General features: G+C 31.2%; 1 protein-coding gene across 5 annotated transcripts in view; it reads left to right on the forward strand.

Moving 5' to 3' along the window:
• The first annotated feature begins 881 nt into the window (after positions 1 to 881).
• The window catches only part of kcc (solute carrier family 12 member kcc), a 97,799-nt gene continuing 75,131 nt past the window's right edge, over positions 882 to 23,549 (forward strand). For 2 of the 5 annotated variants that reach the window (XM_011071000.2, XM_011071002.2), the window contains exons 1-2: positions 886 to 1,142; positions 16,565 to 16,621. In XM_011071000.2, the coding sequence (XP_011069302.1) occupies positions 1,073 to 1,142; positions 16,565 to 16,621 (127 nt within the window). In that variant the 5' untranslated portion in view covers positions 886 to 1,072. Of the gene's footprint in view, positions 1,143 to 16,564; positions 16,622 to 23,549 lie in introns of all 5 variants that reach the window. The other 3 variants (XR_015547809.1, XM_011070999.2, XM_087414775.1) reach the window with 2 other exon arrangements.

A 23,549-nucleotide genomic window follows, 5' to 3' on the forward strand; every position in this document is an offset into this window, starting at 1 on the left:
TGAGTCGCTCGTCTTTATCTTTTTGTTTTCGTTCTTGGCTTTATTGTCTCTTTTACGTCCATTGTCTTTTTAACATTTTTATGATTTTTTTATTTCACTTTTCCATTTCGCAGTTATTAGCACAAAAATTTAATTCAATTTAACTAGAAATAAAATTCAATTTTATTTTTTAAAATTGTATTTTTCTGAATGTATTTTATGAATAATTTGGGTGCTTAAATAAAAAAAATCATCAAATTTTTCAGTTGAGACAATTTATTTCACATTTATTATTTTTACATTTATTATTTTCACGCTTAAAAGAGGAACAATTCGCAATTATGTCCTTAATTTGGGACAAAAATTGGAACGTTTTATAAAATGAAATAACGAATTAAAATTTGAGACTGTCCCTCTTAATTTGAAACGATTGGTCATCTTAATTTCAATACCTGTAAGCTGATAGAAATATCAATTCTTATAGGAGTAAACGAAAAGATCAAAACAGATCTATATTGGCCTATAATCAATTCTTATATTTTTATGATTCTTATATTTTAAGATTAAGTACAATCTTAAGATGTTATAAGCCAGAGGGCTGTATTAGCATCTTAAGACATTACTTAAGACGGTCTAAAAATAAAAGTGGCCTCTAAATAATGCCCATTATTTCTTTTCCAGGACAATGGACTCCAATTCTCCCTCTTTCTACGTTACCCTCCCTTCCACCCTTCCGCGCGTAACTATCGCGTCGCTCCTGCTGCTCCCCAGTCACTGCCCTTACCCCCACTCCGTCGCACCATTTCGCGTGAAGATAACGCCGAGCCGGTTGCGGCTCGCGGCGGTGTTCAGCCGGCGACGCGCACAGTAGTGTCCCGTAATTTCACGTTGGCGAATGGGGAGTGCATACGCGAGTGGTCGCGTGCGAATGTGCCGATTCTTCGAGTGTCATTGTTGTCTTGTGTGTCGCGCGTCGCGAGTGATCGAACAGTGAATTTAGCCTTTCGTCATCCATACCGTCTTTCGACTCCAGAAAGAAGCGAAAAGAAGAACAGTGGCAGAGCAGTGATAGCGGGCAGCAAGCAGAAGAGGCATGGAGAGGTTTCGCGTGACGCCGGCGAGCAACGCTACGAGCTACAGTCCACAGCCGGTGCACGATTATGGTGAGTTTGTTTGCTCTGTTTGTCTCTAAATATCAAAGAACGTTGTATTGCACACAAACGCCGTGCATTTGTTATTTCTGTGCGCGAAGGAAAGAGAAAGAGATACTCCACGTGCTCTCTGCGGGAAGCATTTGCGCTCGCGCGCGCGCGATATGTGTTTTTACGCGAAAATGCAACCCACCATGTTGCGCGCGACCGTCGTTCGCAGCTGGCTTCGCGTCGCTTTCATGAAGCGTCGACGACACGGCCAGCGCATGTTTGTCGCAGGTTGAAACCCCAGCGCCACGTGATCTCTTTGAGCGTCTAGAAAAAGATCTGAATAATTGAATGAAAAATAGGCATACGTTTTCATGTAGAGATAGCCTTTGAGTGTCAGGACGAACAGCTGTCGAGCAATAATCGGATATTTTTTTAAAGAACTTGGAATCAGATTCAAGCAGAATAAGGCGATAATATCAAAGTATAATATCAATGTTAAGATGAATCACGCTATCAAAAAGTGACTTTTAATTAGAACTGTTACTTTTGACAATTTTAACAATTCGAAGCTTTGAAAGGAGTTGAATTTACAAAGTTAATTGAATCTTTGAAGTTTAAAATGCTTTGAAGCTTTGAAGTTGTCAAAAGTAACAGTCCTACTTTTAATTTTCCGGAGCTAGAATTCTCTTTCAAGAGTACATATATATTTTTTATGATCGTAAAACTCTCTCTCTTTTTTGGTCATTAAAATTTTAAATTAATTAAAATTATATTAATAGTAATTATCAATCGGAATTAGAAATTTTATTTTATTAAATATCTAAATTTAATACATAAAAAAAATCATCATACTTCATCATTGAATTTTTCTTTAAAAAGTACATATAAACTATGTGGATTATCTCCATATTCATTTTTGGAATGCCAACATTTCGATAACGTTGCAGTTCACTTTTTTTTATTGAGACAAAGAGCAGATACTGAGCTTGATACTGAACTGCTTTACTGAGGTGACCGAAGGATTTTCCTTATATATGTAAAATACATATACATATACTCTTTCTTGCGATTCAGATATGGTAATTCTATTCAAAGCTGACGCCAAAATCTGTAATACAATTGCAGACTTGGGTCGCATTAGATTTGTGAGATCTGCTTAACATACGTGTTGATTAAATTAATTTTAAAGAATTAAACTGGTGACATAACTCGTATAAAAAAGAATAAATACAAGTCCTTTAATGATTCAAATTTGCAGATATAACATAAAGGAAATTAAATTGTTTGACATTTGTGTAAAATAGCAATTACTACAGTAACAGATAGAATTAAAAATTAATAGTAAATTCACAAATATAATAATTTTTATTTTTTATCTTAACGTTAATTCACAAAGAAAGCTGTATTATTCTTATTCTAATCTATTATTAGAATCTTTACTTCAAACAATCATTGCGTAGTAAACCTAATAAACTTACTGTCTGCTCCGGATTAATGATAATCATTCTGGAACCATTTTGACGCCATTTTAATGACGATTCCTTATTCCGCTTGAGTAGGTATAGATGTTTAGATAACAAGTAATTTCTTGCGAAATAGAGCGAATCGATGAACAAATTTTAATAGTCGTTGACGATCGTCGTGTTAAGGAGATATCTTTACCGAGAAATGTTAAAAATACGCCGTGATGATGAGAATTAATCATAGAAAATCAAAATAGAGAAAAATCGTTTTATGTTGTTGCAGAACGAAACATTTGGCTAGACAATAGATATAATAACGAAGCCGTTCAAGCGCAAATTGATAAAGGATGCTCGCACAAACTCGATATGAATAACATTAACCTTGTCACATCACTCACATGCATTTGCATAAACAATTACACTCAATTATTTTCATTCCATATTGCTGGGGAACATCTCTCCGCGAAGAATTCAGAGAATTTATATTTTAAAATTTGGATATGGTGCCACAAAATTATTTTTATTTTAAATAAAAAAATTTAGACTTATAATAATTATTATATTTATTTTATTTTGTTTTATAATTGTTTTATTATTGTATATAATTTTATCATACTTCGATTTATATAATGCTTTTAGATTCTGTTTTAAGATGTTTTTACAAAGTCTTATACATATGTAAGAGAGTTTTATTTTTAGATATGTGTAATACAATTATGCAAAAACGTAATAAAGAAAAACACGAAAGAGGCATTAGAATTGTTTTATAAATTAACATATCAACGATTTAGTTTACAAAACTTAATTAAATGATCTATTTTATATATATATATAGATCTTTTTGAGGAAATTTGTGTAAATCTTAAATCATGCTATATCAGTTTCTTAAGCAATTCCAAATTATCTTTGCGTTCTTTGTTAACACGTTTTTGAAAAATTTTATCTTATTACATTGCTATGACATAGTTTAAAATAAAAAAATTATAAAAAACATTGGAGATTTTTAATAAACAGTAAGTTTTACAATCCATTTCAGATAATACGCAATGTCTGGAAGATGTCTTTATGTTATGTTTAATGTCTTGCATGTTGTGGGCATATTTTGCATACAGATTAGTCATGTCATATGTATCCAATAAATGTTGCAGTCGATAATATCAGTAGCTAAACATGCTCAAAAAAATGTTTTATAAAAGATAACTTCTGGATCTATTTTCTCAGAAATTCTTGAGTACATTAAAAAAATTTCTTTCGATAAAGTTTTTTAACAATATCTTTGAGATAAATTTTTAAACACGCGTATTGTCTGCATAGTGTAGAACAATAAGTATAATATTTTATCGCTAGCCGATAGTTTATCGTCGTCGTGTATGCATTTTTCATCGAGACTCACATTTTAAGGAGAACTCGTGTCTAATGCTATGTTTCGTTGCATGCATAATATACATGAGGTATTTTATCCTTATTGTTGGCAGAGTGTTAAACAAAAATAAAGTGATACATCATGCATATTATAGATGCAACGGAATGCAGCCTAATTTGTTCTCTTGCCAGAATAATGTAAATTGTGCTTAAAGGACAATGTCTTAACGGGAGAAGCTTTTGTTACAAGGCCGATCGATCGATTGCTGTCACAACGGAGATTAAGACCGATCGTGTTAAAAGCTCGAAGTAACTGCGATCAATACGGAATGCTTCATAAACAGTTCCTGCACGTCAGACTTTGAAGATATATTCCTCGATGAACTGAGAAAGTTAGCTCGAAATTTATTTTCATCAAGTGTGTAGTGATACAGCTTAATTTGTGTTTACTTTCAATGTAAATTTAGCTCTTTATAAAAAATTTGTTAAAAAATTTGAATCATTATGATTCAATCATATTTAATGCATTTTCTTGCGTTAAATTATTTAACTCCATTGTTTGGTTAGATTAACAATATATTAGGTAAGAGTGGTGACCTATGAAGATGATTAAAAATAATTTAAATTGAGTATAATTTGATATTAACAATAATTAAAAATATATCAATTACATATGAGACATAATGAATAATCAAACGTTAATCAAAGAGACATATTCATTTGATATTGTAATCGTTATAAGAGGTCTTGCCTTTTGATTACATCTGATTATCATTTACATTTATCCCGCGATATTATCTCGAAAATGACTTTGCCATTTAGATCGACACAAGATATTCTGTAAGATATCACTGCTTATTATGCGAGACTCAAGGTGATATTTGATATTTATGATATATATTATATTTACGTTACAAGTACTGAACACTTATTTTCTTATTATGTAAACATTGTCTTTCCTGCCACAATAATCGCAAAAGGAGAAAGACTGTAGTATATCGGTTACATCATTTGTATCGAGAAAACTGCGCTCGTTCTTGTAGATTAATCGATGTGACGAAGCGCAGCGAACTGCAATGAGATAAACACTCGCCATGTCATGTCGCGAGCGAAATCATTTAACGCGAATTAATGCAGTGCACCAACATGTCAAACGGTAATTATCGCCGTGACAATAACCGGGATTATTATATGCTGTAGCGTCCGAAAATATATAATCCAAACTTTTCTTTAGAATCAATAAAAATTTTGAATATTCCTTCAATATTACCTCGACTTTAATATTATATGGCGGTAACATTTTGAATAGAAAGTTTCAAATACATCATAAAAACGAACGTGGTTTATAATTCAAAACGTATAAAAAGAAGAGCATAAAAAAACCATCGCACAAGTTATAGTTTGTGATATTTAATTATCATTACATTAATTAAAACATTAGACGTTTCGGCCACAATCTGGCCATCCTCAGTAAATTCACAATATTCTTAAAACGCAGAGTTACATATAGCTGACATTAAATTCCGTCATATGATATAATTATATATAAACGTGTTCTTTCATATGTGAAGGTGCCCCGTACAATAATATTACATCGCCAATTGTCACGAAAGTGTAGAACGAAAATTTCCAGATTCTGTTTTACAGCAAAAAAATATAATGATGAATCAGATTGTTAATGATAATTAAATATCACAAACTATAACTTGTGCGGTGGTTTTTTATGCTCTTCTTTTCATATGTTAGAAAGTTTCAGTTTACTTTATGTCAAAGAAATTTTGCATACCCAAATAATGCAACAATTAAGTAAAAAATAAGAACTTAATAAATATTTTAGAAGAGTAATTGAAATATTTCTTTTTTTCTCGTTACTTCTATTATTTAATATATATTAGGTTTTACAAGTGATGGGAAGTACTTTCATTAATGTATTTTTTAATGCTCATGTGAAATAAATAACATTCTTTCATTAAAAACGCTACGAATTAATTCCAACACCTAATATATATAAGAGAAAAATATATATTTTAATGAAAAATATATAAATCAGTGAGATACTTAAAAACATATTTGGGCGTGTTAAGACATATCTAAATTTATGTGTTCCACTTATGCGGTTGTTGGCGTAAGTTTTATCATTTGACACACGATCACAGTTGGAATGGATATCAATATTTAGTGTGCTGTCACTGTTTGCTAGCGATGATTCACGAAACTTTCAAATATTTGTAATTACGTAGTGCATTATGATAATAATAATAATAATATTAGGTGTTGGAATTAATTCGTAGCGTTTTTTAATGAAAGAATGTTATTTATTTCACATGAGCATTAAAAAATACATTAATGAAAGTACTTCCCATCACTTGTAAAACGCTACGAATTAATTCCAACACCTAATAATAATAATAATAATAATAATAATAATAGTAGTATAATAATAATAACCTTTTCAAATTTTCCAATTTCTTTAATAAAAATTATGAAAATTTAAAACTTGGAAAAGTGTTTAAGACAATTAGTAAGACAATCTCACTTTATCAATTATTCTATATAAAAGAGATTTTTTGAATTTTAAAAAATACGAATATTTCTTTAACACATATTTCGCACACGCACCTGTAAATCAAATTCCTGAAAAATGAGCGAGTGAATCATCCTATTCATGGAAGCTTCATGCCGAAGGTCGAAACGCGATAATCCAGGATTAGAATACGTGATCTGCATTTCGCCTACGCCGCGCGTCAGTCGGCCGATTCTTCGTAAAGATCATTTAATTTGATACGCGATAAACATTTGCGGGAAGAAGGCCGCTGCACGTCGTTCGGCATTCCGTGACTGCAGCTGCAGCCGCAGTGGCGCGTCTTCTGAATAAGTATGTGTACTATACATATAGCGACGAACTTCAATTGATTTCACGAATTTAATCCGACCGGTTAAGTTACAAATTCATTAAAAAAAAAGTTTGACCTTTGGGTTGTAACCTTCGCGTGAGAAACGCTTGTGAAAAGCCGGAAAGGCCGGACTTCGACGAAAAACCTTGTCCTGGCAGGGTGTGACAGGGTTTGCTCAAAGGGGAGAATCTGCAGCTGCATTTCTATTCCGTTACAAAAGCATAAATGATAGTGATCGATAACTGTGCGGCACTACCCTGCACGTATCATCGCTCTTGTAATCTTCCTTTCTCTATCTGCCTTTATTTACTTCCGTTTCTTTCCTTCTGTTGGATACCTGTTCCTCTAGCTGAAATGCTTGTTAGGTTGATTTTTTTCTCTTTTTTTCTTCAACGTGGAGAGAAAAGGATGAACCGTGTAAGATCAGCTAAAAAGGACAAACCTTGAAATCATTTATTTTTGCGAAACTAGCGCGAGTTTGTTGAATCGTTCGTGGAATTACAAGTTTTGTTTGAATAACATAGATATATAAAGAAAGATTAATAAAACACGATAATGTCGCTCCATAGATATATATTTGAAATACGATAAAATTATTTATGTTAGAAGTTAGTATAAAAATTCATGTCCAATTTATTATTCAAAATTCAAGTAGCTGTAACTTTAAAAAAATAAATGAAATTTAAATTTAGAAAAAGGGATTTTAAAGCTTAAAATTTTTAGTTTTGAAAAGTTATTATGTTTTTTTTAAGTTTCTGTGAGTTTGGTAATGTTTACATATAGAAAATTACGAGTTGGACAAAATGAGAAATTTCTCACTTTGTGAGTCTGCTAAAAAGATTGCAAAATTTTTTACTTTCTAATGTGAAAACTTAAAATTCTGTCTACAAAATCTTTTTTTAAAATTTTCTTAAATTTTTTTGTTACTGATTAGTTATCGCGGATTAAATGAAAAGAAGATTTGACTTTGATCGCTTATAACTCCGTCAAAAATCATTTTGCAATTAAAAAAACAGATTCTTAAACCTTTATCGAAGTGTAATAATATAATTGCCAAAATTTGAATAAAATATTGTGTTCTAAACTTATATAAAAATTTTTTTGGAAAATAAAAATTTTTTTCGGACATGAACTTTTATATTCATATAGAAAGGTAAGAGTACTGGAGTTATGAAAATTTATATGAATTGATTTGATCTTGATTGCAAAATCTACTTTTGGATTTTATTATTATCTTTAACTAAATTAAATAATAAATATTAACTGCTATGCGGAAAAATTAGTTTATTTAGTTACATATGTCATATTAAGTCTCTTTTATTTATGTTCCAATTGTAGTTTTTTATTTTAATATTAAATTATAATGAACAACTATTATTTGCCTATTATTCGTATTCTGACTGTGCATTTGGCATTAAATATGACCGATCTTGTCTCGTCTCGTGTTGGCATTGAAACCGATCTTCATATTAGGCTAATGAAACTCGGAATCAGCTGGCCATATTTAGCACAAAATGAAAATACGTGCATATATGTTAGTTTCTATGCACACGTGTACACGTCTACGTAAACAATATGGGATGACATTTTTATCTTGCATTAGAACGTTTTTTATTCCTTGTCTGCACGTTTACACTCGTTAATTCTGGCTTGCACTAGTTGAATTCAGTCAGTGTAGTGTAATTTTCATGCAGGAAACAGAAAACAAACCTAAGGAAAATGGATGTCATGTAAAGCACGTGGCGCCCTCGAGCAATGGAAGCTAGAGGATGCAACTGCTAGTTAGAAACTTTCTTACCTACTCGTTCACCCATCAAGGGTGGAAAATATTATAAAAATATTATAAAAATATTATAAAAATAGTAAAAAGGAGGGGTGTTCTATCTGGAAAATTCTGGAAAACCTGGAATTTTCAGGGAATTTCTTTTTACCCTTGAAAATCAAGAATTTTGTGAAGATGCGAAATTTTTGGAATTTTAAATTTAAATTATATTTTTTTTGAAAATATTTTTTTAATTATTTTTTCTTGGTAATGTAAGATGTTGACCATCAGTTAGCAATAAATATGGCATATATATTCATGTACATTCTCGTATGTCTTGTAAGCTTTTATTTAAAAAATTAGATTAACAATAGAAGACAGTACTCTCAGCAGAATAGAATAATATACTTTGATATTATAATTAATTGTAATACAATTGTATAAATGATCTTATAGGTTTGGGAACTCCAATTATAGAAAGAGAGAGAGAGAGAGAGAGAGAATCTTAATTAATTTTTTCTAAAATAAATTTTATGGATTTCTTCTTCGTGAGGAAGTAATAAGACTATATATACATAGAGAATATATTTTATAAATGATATGAGATAAAATAATACTAATATCTACTAATTTTCTTAATAATAATGTATGTCGCACGAAGTGTCATTTAATTATCTAATTTTCAGATTTTAGTGATTAATTTTAAACTATGTCTGCATCAATTTTATTAAAAATAAATGTATTGTACAAACTAAATTGGTATATTTCGTACGACGCTCTGTATATGTAATAAATTTAGCTTTTGCTAATTGAATCAAAGGATTTACTGCAACAGATGACTTAACTCACATTTTGTAAAAACGGAAAAAATAAACTCTACAATTAAAGTTGGAAAAATATATTTATTCTTTGTTTTTACAAAATATAGAGTATTATTGCTTTAAGCCCTTCAATGCCTTCAAATTACTTTATGGGAAATGAAAATTGAACTGGCATTTCAATTAGCATCTCAATATAGTATCAAATGTAACAAACTAGCTGCAATAAAAAAAATTTTTTTTGCTAAAAGACGATAGTAACTCCAAAAAGTAACTAAATGCGACCAACGTATTCGAAAAATAATCATATTTTCTAGCATTGTTTCATGAAATATATGTAAGACCGAGAAATGTCAAGATGACTTGTGCCATAAAAGACGTGTATTTCCACATAGGAAACGATATGTCGCCGATGAAATTCAATATCATGTGTATACCGGCATTTCGCCATTTTGGCGCATTGCCAGGAGGGGAACGTTGCTAAACACTCACCGAAATTATGCTAAACACTCGCTCCCTCCATCAACGGAAGCGACATGTTCGCTCATGTGTGAGAAAAACACAAATGAAACCCAACATCTGCAAAACAGGCATATGAATACTCTAGGCATATGAAAGCTGTAATCTACATTCCGGATCTGTATATCTTCCGCATAGAATTTCTATGTCCTTATTGAATATCGATATTTCCTTCCGCGATTCAGACGTGAGAATGATCTCAAAATCCGGATATTGCGCAGGAAGAGTCATCTCGCCGTCGATTGTAACGCGCGACTTTTACGTAACGCGCGCGGAACAGCTTTAAGCGGATCATACTGGTTTGATCTCACAGCCAATTCCGCGACATGTCCTCCGTCCCACGAAAAGCGGCAGTCTTTCATTCATGAGACGGGATCTTCTCGTTTTGATGGAACGCGAAGCGCATTTCGACGCAAAGAATGCCGCGCTGCGGCAGTGGCTGTGAGAGAGAACGAGAACCCGCGTGTCAATTGACATTTATTCCGGGTGATACGTCATGAATTCCCATCACAATGCACAATAGGCGAGGCTGGTGAAAGAGAGAAGAAAAGAGATAGAAATCAACAGCATTTATTCTGCGGTATTCTAAAAATACAATGTTAACACATTAAACGCGGCACGAGTTTTGGCATGAAGTTCGTGTCACGAACTTTGTGAAAGCTTAATTAACGACTGCGCATCCATTGTTATGTGGCAAGTAAATGAAACTGGGGGCTTATTCTCGTTGTCTCGGTCTCTTTGTCGATTACCATTCTGAAAAGTATGGGTGTGGTATCAGACTTCTCCTCGCTTTGATGAAGTGAACTGCAGTGTTCACGAAACGTTGGCATTCTAATAATGGATTTGGACACGAAGATATTATAACTCGCGAAACGCGCATAAGTTTCGAAAGTATCTGCCCATGCGAAAGCATTAATATGGGTTTTTTAACTGCAGTGTCTATATAATTCTCCATTGATGTTAATATTAATATTATAGTGTGGAATTAGTAAAGACACTATATTGATGTTAATATTATTGCATGGTATTAAATCACACCATATTTTTTAGAGTGCACATGCAACTACGATTTTTTTTTTTGAATATTTTAATTTAAACAAATTTCAAAATTGATATATAGATGTTAAAAATGAATAAAGAATAGAAAATTAGAGAAAAATAAATTTAATTTAATTGATAATTGATCGTAAGATTATTAATACATGCAAGTATGCAAAAATTAAAAATAAATTTTATTTCTTTTATGGAGTTCTACTCAAGCGTGTCAACACATAAAAAATAAAAATTTCTATCTCTAAAGTAGCATTCCAATTTTCAACAATTACAGCGGGGCTGACTGACAATGAGGAATTCAGTCGGGATTAAAGGGTTAAAGCGCCGTAATCCGGCGTATCAGGCAGGCGGAATTGGAGACAAAAAATTCAGCCAGCGATTGAATCATTCTGAAAACATGACTGGTAGTCGGGAAATTATAAAGTGACGCGAGAGCTTTAACCGGCTCGTCGTCGCTCGTGTAGAAACAATAACGCTGTAATTGGTCCAATAATAAAATAATGATTAGACTTGGGAATTGCACGCGTGTATGTCTGTTCTCTCTTTCTCTTTCTCTCTGCATCGCGTCTTTGTATGCATTCAAACGCGAAAGATGTCAGTCTTATTGACGTGAGACATGCGTCTTATGCAATCGCGGTTTATTGTTGTAGAAAATTTCGAAATTAAACCGCTAAGAAAATTTTTTCATGCAGAGATATTCGAGGAATTCTGAGAGTTTAATCTTTTAATCAATTTTTTGTTTATTAAATTTTTTAAAAAGAGAATTTATTATTATTTTAAGATTTCTTTTATCTTAGAAATCTTAATATTCTTCGTTTTAATTTTGATTATTTTACTGTATTAGAAAATGATTGAATATAACAGGGCAATAGAAATCAAGCACGGTAATTCTTGTTCAAACCAATACGGTTAACAAAACAACTTTAATAATAATTAATCCGTTAAGCGGATTTTGTATCATTAAGGAGTTTTTAGGAATTAATTTATATTTAATATGTATTAGATCACACTATTTGGATGGGGACTAATAATTACTAACGATAGATTTGATTTCTTTTTTAATATCCTGTACTAAGAAAAATGATTATCAAAATTTCGATTATCATTAAAAATCTGGTAGATTTAGAAAATTTTGATTTGTTCATTTTTGATCAGAACTTTAATTAACTCAACAAGACATTTTTTTCAGTATGCTTTTTGAACGGAAAGAATGTTGACAATTTATGTAATTACTAATTACATAAAATATTGTAAAATGTCGGAAGGGAACAACGGTAATATTAGGGTTTCTCGGAGGTCGAAATTTGCTGGCTCGAAACTCGAAACAGTCTCCTGGTTTTCCGGACTTCCGACAGTCGATACGATGTCGGCGATTTATCGGGCGCAGAGTGCTCTGGTATCGCTGATTCCAATCAACAAAGGCCTTGATAAAGCTAGCCATTATATACAGGGTGGTCTCTTATTTATGGTGAAAATAATTCTCACTTTTTCTCTAAAAATGCAAATTTTATAAAGAAGGTCAAGGCATAATTGTATGCACAGGATCAAAAAATCAATAACTTTCTGGTCACTTTGATGCAAATAACACAGTTCTACGTATCTCGATTATATTCTGCATGTAGATTACATTTAACTTGGTACGATTTCAATTTAGATTAGATATATAGTGGTTATTGAAAATAAAAGAGAGAAAGGCTCGCAAATGGAATTTTCTTAAAAAAAGACAGATTCTTATCGGAAAATTTGCCTTCGATGACTAATATATAAGATGTACTTTCAGTAAGCATTGAATAAGCGATAATTGAAACATTTTTAAATGGGGCATAGATAAGAGGGACGAAGGTCTCTCGCGAAAAGAAGGTGCTGACGTTGTCGTCTGGTTTAAGCTCCACCCCGTAGCTCGGGATCGGTCGATGAAACCCCCTGTGAACCCCACCTTAAACTCTATCTCCGATAGAAATGTATTATGCAACGCACGCGTACTCACCACCGGCTTGCTCTTAAGCTGGACTTTAATACTTTGTCCTCCTCGCTGTCCTCGCACATGATATCATTCCGCGAAACGACACGTAAGTGCCTTTTGACATTAAATATTTTAATCGTAGGCGGCTCTGTCCCTCTCTTGCATTTACCGGACACGATTATGGTCGTCTATATCCGTCTGCTCTGAGAGAATGCACATCCCTTGGCTATATTATGTCGCTATTAACAGGCTACAGGGGAAAGCGTGTATTTGTTAACAAACAAATGTATATTAAGACATTTTACATTTATACGCTATTTTGATGAACAAACAGATATATTTAACGGTTTATCTTCTCTTCTCTTTTACATTAAACATAATAGCAAGAAAAATATAAAATGCAGTATAAATATAAGTAATGTGTTGTAAAATATATAAGACAGCGAGGAAAACTTGTATAAATATACTTATCTTGAGGAAAAACTATAATATTACTTTATGACTATAATTGCATGGTAAAATAATTATAGTTAGCAGCTCCATTTTTTATAATTGTTATTACTGTAATGTTAGTATAAATATAGTTATTATAATAATTATAGTCATTTTTGTTACCAATTATATATATTTTTTGTATATAGAATTATAAATGTAATTAATATTATAGTGATTACGTTATTAACTATAAAATGTTAATATATTAGGTGTTGGAATTAATTCGTAGCGTTTTACAAGTGATGGGAAGTACTTTCATTAATGTATTTTTTAATGCTCATGTGAAATAAATAACATTCTTTCATTAAAAACGCTACGAATTAATTCCAACACCTAATAACTATAACGATAAAACACTATTAAAGCACTATTAATATAACTATATGTTAATATAACTATAACGATAAAACCATAATTATTTTACCGTGCAATTATAGTATCACGAATACCAAATACTTTTCTCTCAGTGTATACAAAGTACATATTGTTACAAGATTTAAAAATCTTCCAGATTATAAGTAACGTATGTTTGAAACTACATTTACAATTGAGCAAAATATGATCGAGAATACGACACGCGTTTAAGAGTTTATAAACTCCTATTATTTTTAAAGATAACGCGAAGTAGTGCTTTCCGAGGAATTATCGTTTTGGTTCGAACGTATTTTCGCTTCGGTAGATGCATTTTGCGCTCGGTAGAAATAATATTTTTTAAAAAAATAATTTCAATGTCTGTGCATCCCCTCACATGCGCGATGTGTGAGTCCTCGGCCTTGATATGAGTTAGATTACAAGGTGCTTTATTTATGAGAAGGAAGCGAGAGGTTCTTTCGTTCGTGAGGATCATCCACGAGATGCAGCCATCCTGAACATCATTCGTCGGGAACGAACGTCGTCCCTTTGATTGTCAAGATTACAGGACTGATGTTGTTTGCCCACGTTGTTTGCGCTGTACTTAATATGTGACATTTTATGTTCATCAAGAAGCGTCGGTGCATGAAACCAACTGGTGAGATCAAACCCTCGATTTCATTGCGGAGCGATGCAGCTTTCGCGAATTAAGCGCGTCGAAAGGATTTGCATCGCGTCTCTGATTTCATCTGCTCCGACTAAGAAACGCAGTAGAATTGCGATAAGTGGTCTTATCGGTTCGTCTATTATCGGTAAACTTAGAAAAACTTGAAAAAGATGAATTTCAAATCTCATTCTTTCCCTTTTATGTTTCAATTTAAATTATATTTTTTAAATGTTATAATATGTTACAATTACTTGTTATTATATAATTATATACATCTAAAAAATATCTAAAAAGTAATAGTATTGTGCAAAAAAATTATTTTTGTTATGTGTTTGATTAACGACAATTATTGCATTATACGGTTAAAAACGTTTTCAACAGTATATCGACGTGATTCGCAAACTAAATATTTACCGTGTCGTATGTGCATTATCGTGTGTATCATTTAATCATTGCGCTCATCCAATATCCTCTAATTCTGCTACGTATTCTCTATTTCTGCCTACAGTGTTCCATGGCAAAATAAATATTGGCATTGCCGATGCCAGAATAATCCAATTTCAACTTCACCTTCTTCGACCCGTGTTTAAAATGTGTTTACAATCGGGTTTACGCGTTAATGCATGATTTTTTTGAGATTTCTGAAAAAGAGAAAGAGAGAGGAGAAAGAAAATCTGACATCAAGAAGTTTTGTTAGGAAACTTATTATATATGTGCATTAAATACACAAATCCATCTTAAAATAAATCAAATTAAATGAATTATATATATTGAATGAATAATTCGATATTATATATTTATATATTTATTAGAAATAATAGCTTACATTCTTTTAGAGTAATAATAGAAATATAAATATAAAACATGATTTTACGAAAGGGTTCCAAAATTATTTCTCTTAGAAAAATACACGGAATATATACATATGTGGAAATAATTTATCAAATTAAATTTGCAAAACGTGAAAACGTCAACACACATGTTTTTATTTGAGTTTAACGTCTGAGTTACAAGAAAAACGTCAAAATAAAGTTGTATCCGTTCCATGTTTTCTTGAAAAGTGTCAAGGCGAGCCGAAAGTTGTCATCGACTCGACATATATTTCAGACTCTCGTGTTAGTCTTTTATCAGAGGATATAGAAAGATATATAATATAAGAAGACAGTATTTTTAGCGAAGTGAGTTAAATTGATAACGTACTAACTTAAATGTTAGTTGTATTATCTTAAATTTAATAAAAATAGGCGTAAGTGGAAGAAACTTACAATTAATTTAGAAAGAGGAAATAAAACTTGTAATCCACACCAATGGTAGCTCAAACACAAATATTTCAATGAGATTATTTAGTTGTTTTATTAGTTATATAGTTTATTGAAATTTTGAATTATATCCGAAAATAAATTTAATAGAGAAGATATTTTTTTATATCTTTTTTTTATCTTTACTTATCGGGTGAAATTTTTATTCGTCTTAAAAAAAAATTTTATATACCCCACGTTGGGATATGTTAGATCACTTAACGAAGGAAGCGTTGAATTTATTAATCACATCGTGACTCTCTTTTGACATGAAAATTAATGGAGTCACATTGATTTCTAAATATAAAGATTGAAGTTGGATAGTTGTTTACTAAACGCGTAGTGTAAAGAAACTTGATGTAATATCGCATTATTGACAAATATAGTTATAAGACATTATTATATCATTGATAACAATAATAATAATATATATTCAATAATTATAATGAAATATATGTACATGTGGGAAATTCCAATTCTGTCGGAGCAGAAAATTATAATTACAAATTAATGTATCTCGAATACTATTGAATGTTTCTATTAAAAATAATGTCTATACTCTCAATAATTAATTTGTATTATTGTGAATTGAATTTCTAAAACTAATGAATAATAATGTTATATAATAAATATTGATGAAATATTAATAAACGATAATGAATCCAAGTTTTGTTTTTCTTTAAGAAATAAAATATTCAGGAATTAAAATTCAATACCGATTGTTAGTAGCTTTTATTAGAGATGCTATGTTCTTCGTAAGTAATTAATTAACAGTATATTTATTTTTTTTGTTTACAGACCAGCAGCTGAATGGTACGCAGTTGGAACATCTGGTACCGATATCTACAAGCGCGTGTAAGTAATCTGCAGCATTTAACAATAATCGTATTAAAGTTTTACGTGCAATAAGCGTACGAATGCGAAGAAAGGCTTCAATTATTCGGATCTTTGAAAGACTGTTCTAAAAATTGCATGAAGATGAACAAAAATAAGATAGACAGTCATTTTAATTAGAAGATATATCAGTTGCATATTTTAATTTCAAAAACATACGTCGACAGAAAATAGATCCGGATATTCGTTGCCTATGAACGAACTTAATAATTCAAGGGAAAAGCAAAGTAATACAATTAGGATACAAATTAATCGCTTGAGAGTATATTTCAGTACGAACTATATATTCTTAATTTTTTTGTTTAATGATACATAACCATAATAGTATTGTATATTAAATGTAGTAAAAATATCTTAAAAGAACTGTATAGAATAATACAGGTATTTCTAAGGTGAACTGTAATAATGCTTAAAAAGATGAAAATTTGTTGATTACTTTATAATGATAACTTAGGACAAAGTAATACAGTTAGAACAATTAATTACAGTTAGATACAATTAATCGCTTCTTGAGAGTATATTTCAAAGCAGACCATATTCTCAATTTTACTGTTTAATAATTCTACGTAATCATAATAGTATTGTACATTAAACACGTAGAAAAAATGTCTTAAAAGAGAAGTATAGAATAATATAAACGTCTCCAAGGTGAACTGCAATAATGCTTAAAATGGTGATAATTTGCTGGTTATTTTGTAATTTTTATCATGTAAATGGGAAGGTCTAATTGTTCTTACATATCCAATCGCGTGTCTCACGTTCCTCTACCTATCGAAGCTGTTAAGCAACGATGGTTCACAAAAAGATAACGTTGCTAATTCGGCATAAGTCGACGTGTCGTCTCCTCGTTCGCATCGTAAAAAAAAAAAAAAAATACGTGCTCGGAAAAGTGCGCCTCCCGACGCGAAACACTTATAAAACCCGTGCGTGTAATCGGCGCTGCTTCGAACTAGGTCGAGGAGACAGTCCCCGTTTCGCCTCTACACACTCGCGAATTTATTGCTCGCGGCCGAACAACAATCGACGATTCGGGTCAGAACCGGGCTCTGTATTGCGCCCACCGGAAGTCGATTGAAGCGATGCAACGAAAATCGGCGAGTATATAAAATGTATAGTAGGCGTCATGACATATTGAGCATAAAGTTTGCTAAAGAAGAAAAGTGCGATACGATATGTGCTGAAATGTAACACACAATTTTTTAACATTGATAACATTGATAACAATGAAAGAGAGAGAAAGAGAGAGAGAGAGAGAGAGAGAGAGAGAGAGAGAATTTTAATAACAGTTATTTTAATTATAGTCTTAGGTTAAAAGATAAAAGTTAAAAGATATATAATTCCTATTCAGTTATACAATTTTGTTATAAATGCGTTAATATTATATAATTTTGAAATCTTATAAAGATTAAAATTAAATTTTACTATTGGTATATATATTTTATTTAATTTTAAAACTTTATATAAATAACTTTATAAATTATACAAATAAAATACATGAATTTCAAGAATTTAAAATAAAAAAAAATAGCATTAATATCAGTTGTAAAGTAAAAAAAAAAAATGAATTATGTAGGTACAGTCTAGACGAACACACGTTTAAAATGTAATTATGCCTGAAGGATATACAGAAAAACATGGAAAAATAGAAATGAACAAGAATGTAAACGAGGAAAAAATTATTCGTTGTCATGCAATACGAATCGCATAACCTGTTTAAGAAAACGTAATTAGCGACAACTTGTCGTTTTAATTACGTATTTGTGAACGTATGGTACGAATGATTATTGCACTTTATAATAGCTGCACAGTCAAGGTTGACGCTATATAATCCACTGATTGTCGCAGTCTTGTTTGCTTGGACTAAACGATTACGATACTACAGATTTATCTTAAATAGGTCTCGCACAACGCATATCGTTCTCTTATTTTAAAAGCAATACAACTTCATAAAATTAAATTTTCCAGAAAAGAGGAAGAACTATTTTGATAACTTGATAAAAAATTATTAATTTTAATCAAATAATTGCCGCAGAAAGAATATATTCTTAATAAATGTTATTTTTGTCATTTTCACAATCCTTAAAAGTCATTCTTTTTGAGTTGTGACTTTAAAAATTTTTTTTAAATCACCTTTTTTGAATTTTTGGCAATTTGGAAGATTTTTTTTCTGAAATTAAGTTAGTTTAATAAGATAATGTTTACTTAACATAAATTATATTAGGTGTTGGAATTAATTCGTAGCGTTTTTTAATGAAAGAATGTTATTTATTTCACATGAGCATTAAAAAATACATTAATGAAAGTACTTCCCATCACTTGTAAAACGCTACGAATTAATTCCAACACCTAATAATAATTAAAAAATTATGTTTTTTTATATTGTTACCATATGGCACTATTGAACTAAGAAAGTGATATTTCATGCTATTCCTTGATAAATATGTCATGATCATAAATTCCGCGCGATCGTGATACGATAAGTTTCTCATAATAGATGTTTGCAAGAAAATATCTTTAAGAGGATCGAATAGTTAGACGTGATGAAAATTTAATCGTATTAATTAAGTGCCTTAACCAACTTAAATAAATATGCAAAAGTAATAAAGATAAGAATAATTTTGTTGAACACGTGAAGTTATGAAATTGCGTGATAAACGTGAATAAAAAAAGAATAAAAGTAAGATTAATTAATTATTACGGAAGAATAAATGATTTGAAAAAATAGAAAAACCAATTGAAAAGTAATAACATAACACATGTCTGAATATAACTTTCCCCTGCTGTATTTCTGTGAATTACGATTCACATGTAAATGAGTTCAGCCATGCGTGTTTATTATAGTAATGACATTTTGAAATCTTTTTCGTACATGCAAAATGGCAAACATGATCCACGATGTGGATCTCTCTCCAAATCATACAATCAAATGCATTTCATGACATATTTTGAAACGTTGTATATTCTACGGGAATATGTGAAATAACAAACATCATCCGATGCATCTCTCTAAATTGTACCATCGAATGCATTCGATTTCCATGAGATTTGATACAGTTAATTCGATAATAGGCTTAGTTCGACAGATAATTCCGAGTGAAACCCTCAATGTTTTAGCACTAAGCCATAACAATGCGAATTTGTTACTGGTTTAACTGATCGATGAGTTTCATTATTGTGCACGCGCATCGTTTCATTGAAACGATGTGGTACATGTATATTCGACAATTAATTACAATCGTTCGTTTTCGAATCGCTTTCGAAAGATTAAAGGAATACTAATTCTCGTGAAATTGCAGTCATGGATAAGAATAGCATTGATTTCGATCCTCGATATAATGTTTATAATACTAATTGAAAATTTTGTATGAAAGAAATTATTATAATTATTTTATAATAGGAATTAATATAATTATTTTTTAATTAATTATAACATAATCGTTTTTACATAACATTATAACAAACGCGATATCATTACATAGAAATGCACTGTTAAATTTGTAATATCGAATTATATCCAGTTTGAATTATTTGTAATTATTTCTGTAGATCGCCACTGCTTCTTTTACAATATGTCCTTAATTTAATTAAAATAATGGAGTTAAACAATTTAACTTAAAAAATTTATTCAATTTGATTTAAATTTTATTTGTTATTTACTAAGTGTGTGTGTTAAGTGTAATATGTTGTTTATGTTGAAACTAACCAGTAATGGATTAATTTATATTTTAACACGCATAGAAGTTAAAAATAACAAAATGTTGTTTAACTTAAGAAATTGGATTACTATTGCTCCTTTAATATCTAATATGACAATAAATGTTGTACTATATATTACAACACTATGTGACAATAAATGTTGCACTACATATTGCAAAACTATCGAATGTGTGTACAACAAAAATAAAAGCTACCATAAATAAATAGATGTGTAATTCTAAAACGTTTGTTTGCTCTCTTACTTAGAATCGTGTGGAGTTGTTTGTCATTTTGTAAAATTTAATATATACCCGTGACTTTCTATAATGAAAAAAATCAAACGAAGAAACGTGATTTCGAGAAGAATAATTCCATCGTTCGGAAAATCGCTTATTTTTTAAGAAAACTCACAACCACGAGATTAATAATTGCATATTGCATATTGCACGTTTTTCTTCGTATAAAAGAGAGGTTTTTCAATAATGTACGCAAGTGCGTTTACCATGAGATGATACTTGAGTTTTTTCGATGTTTAATATCCTGTTGCAAGATAAAATATTTTTATTCTTCAGATTTTATTTCCAGAAGAAAAATAAACGAAACTGTATGACATACACGATTTCTTTCCCGCGTCTTGTTTCCTTTTCATTGCTTTCACTTTGTTTCTTCTTGTTGGTTTATTGTGCTTTGCCCAGCTGTGCCCGATTTTTTTAAGTTTTATGAAAAAACTCACAGAACGGAACTCTTATTAGTTTTTTAATCCGTTTACGTTATTAGATGTGATATGTAAAATGCATTTAATCACGTTTTCTTATGTAAATAGATGCCGCGCGAATTAATCCAATTAACACTGTCAGCACGTACGTGAATACTAATCCTAAAATTTTAAGATTTAAAAAATTCTCTTGAAATTATATCATAATAAAGAGAAAAATCTGTAGAGTAAGAATAGTTTGTAGGGTAGTTTGCTAAAATAGATAATTATATTGCAGCTTAAAATAAAGCGAAAAATTCAGAAAATACAGATTCTAAAGTGCTAAGTCTTTGCTAAGTTCTTTTTTCTTGTTCTCTCTCTCTCTCTCTCTCTCTCTCTCAATGATTCATATCTCTTGTGTACACACACACACACACACACACACACACACACACACACACACACACACACACACACACACACACCTATTATATAATATGTATCTAAAGCAAAACCTATTAGCGATATTAGAATGATTTGAAAAAATAAAAGTAATAAAGTGAAAATGTCGAGGTGTTAGCGCCTGTAATATTAATTCGGTCTGTATTTTCTACTTTTTGCATGTCTCTCGGAATATCGTGCACAAAGCAAGGACGAGGGATATTTCCAATTATTGTTACTTTTTCGATCATGAACAGTAGTAAGTGATTCGCTGTTATCTTGTCTCGCTCATGTAGCTCGAAGGTAACGGACGAAGTTCATTGTCTTCGACCTTATTTGAATGCGGGGTGTAGACGATCTCTCGCGTTTACGAATGTAGGCCTCGGCCGGTTAACTGAATTACGACACGCAATTTCTATCCTAGACCTTCGTGAGGTTTGACGCGACGAGGTCTCTTATGTTATCGCTCGAAAATCCGTAGGCGTGAACCAAACGTGATTCTTGCGAGCGCGATGCAATATTCAAATCCGACAACTGCAGTTAATTCTGCGCGACATGTCACGCGACGGCATTTATTTCTGCGCGATTTATTATCAGATTTACTTGTTTGATGGTTTACTGTTTGTGTGGTTTGTGTGGTATTTCTGAAAGCCTATTTTCTCTTATTATCTATTATTTATTTAGGATAGAATTTATAGTAGAAGAGTAAATTTTTAATACGATAATGTTTATGTGTATAAATTGTTATTACATGCACATGTATATACAAGTCGATTCCGAGTATGAAAAACTAACGATTTGTCGACTCTTGAACATCACGAACTTTTAAACTCTCTTCGTCTAGTTCGAAAGAACTTAATTGAATTCTGTTATAAATTTTTCCTTGCGACCAAAATCGGATCTAAGTCCTTAAGAAACTTAAGGATTTTTCTATTCCCAATAGGAAAGTTCAAAGATTTGAATAAGAAATTTATTCACATTGGTCAAGAGAGACTTAGGACTAAATATACTGAGTGAAAATGTTTGATATTTTTAATTATAATTGCATGGTAAAATAATTGTAATTAAGAGCTTCATTTTTAGTTTCCTACAGTTAGTGGCACAAGAGTATCGTCAGCAATTCTTTGAAAAAGCCGATTGTATATATATTAAAAATCAAAGTTACATATTTTAAAAGTACTACTTGACTTACAAAATGTATTTATTTAATATGGCCTATATTTAGATAATTATTGATTACAACTTTTCATGTTTTTTTTACAAAATTTTTACAATAATTAACCTTCCTAATTTTTGGATATTTCTAATTGAAAATATGTAGTCAGTCATAAAGGTAAAGCTTCGAGAATAACGAATATTTATTTTGAAGCAGCATTTGAAGATTTGGAAGTTCTTATTTAAAATTCTGGTTAAAAATCTTGTGCAAAGCATGTTTCATTGATAAGCTATAATCAATATCTAATAATGATGATACCATATAAAGTAAATGCATTTAGCACATATAATGCTTTTTTAAAAAGACTTTAATTTTTAATGTAGTAAATTTTTTTGCTAACATCTTTGTACCATTATATTACTACTCTAATGTCAGTAACAATAATTATATTTATAGTTCTACCAAACAAATACATAGTTGGCATAAAAAATGGCTGCAAATTATAGTTAGATTGTGGTAATTGCAACCATTTTTTTCAGTGTATACAGCAAAACCGACACGTGGGACGTATATAGTACGCGAGATAAATGACGAAGTATAATCGTGCGATTAATCTCGCCGCAATCGATCGTCTTCCTTTCCGATCGCAGGGTCATGAGGGACGTGACGTTAGTGGCCCATCATGACGTCGTTGTCGTCATCTTCGACCAAGTCAGACCCTGAACTGGAAACGAGGTTCATTGTCTGTGACCTTACTGCACGCCTGCTCTCGCAGTTTTATTCGTAAATGCAAAGAGGCCTCGATTGTTAACTGGCGGCTGGCATGCGATCCACCTACGTTTTTCTTCCCTCGTCGAGAGCGCCGAGATTTGAGTCTCGTAAAACGGTCGAGAGTCTTTCAA

Source organism: Acromyrmex echinatior, chromosome 16 (genome assembly GCF_024713525.1).
Source record: "Acromyrmex echinatior isolate Ae372 chromosome 16, ASM2471352v2, whole genome shotgun sequence".
Lineage (NCBI taxonomy): Eukaryota > Metazoa > Arthropoda > Insecta > Hymenoptera > Formicidae > Acromyrmex > Acromyrmex echinatior.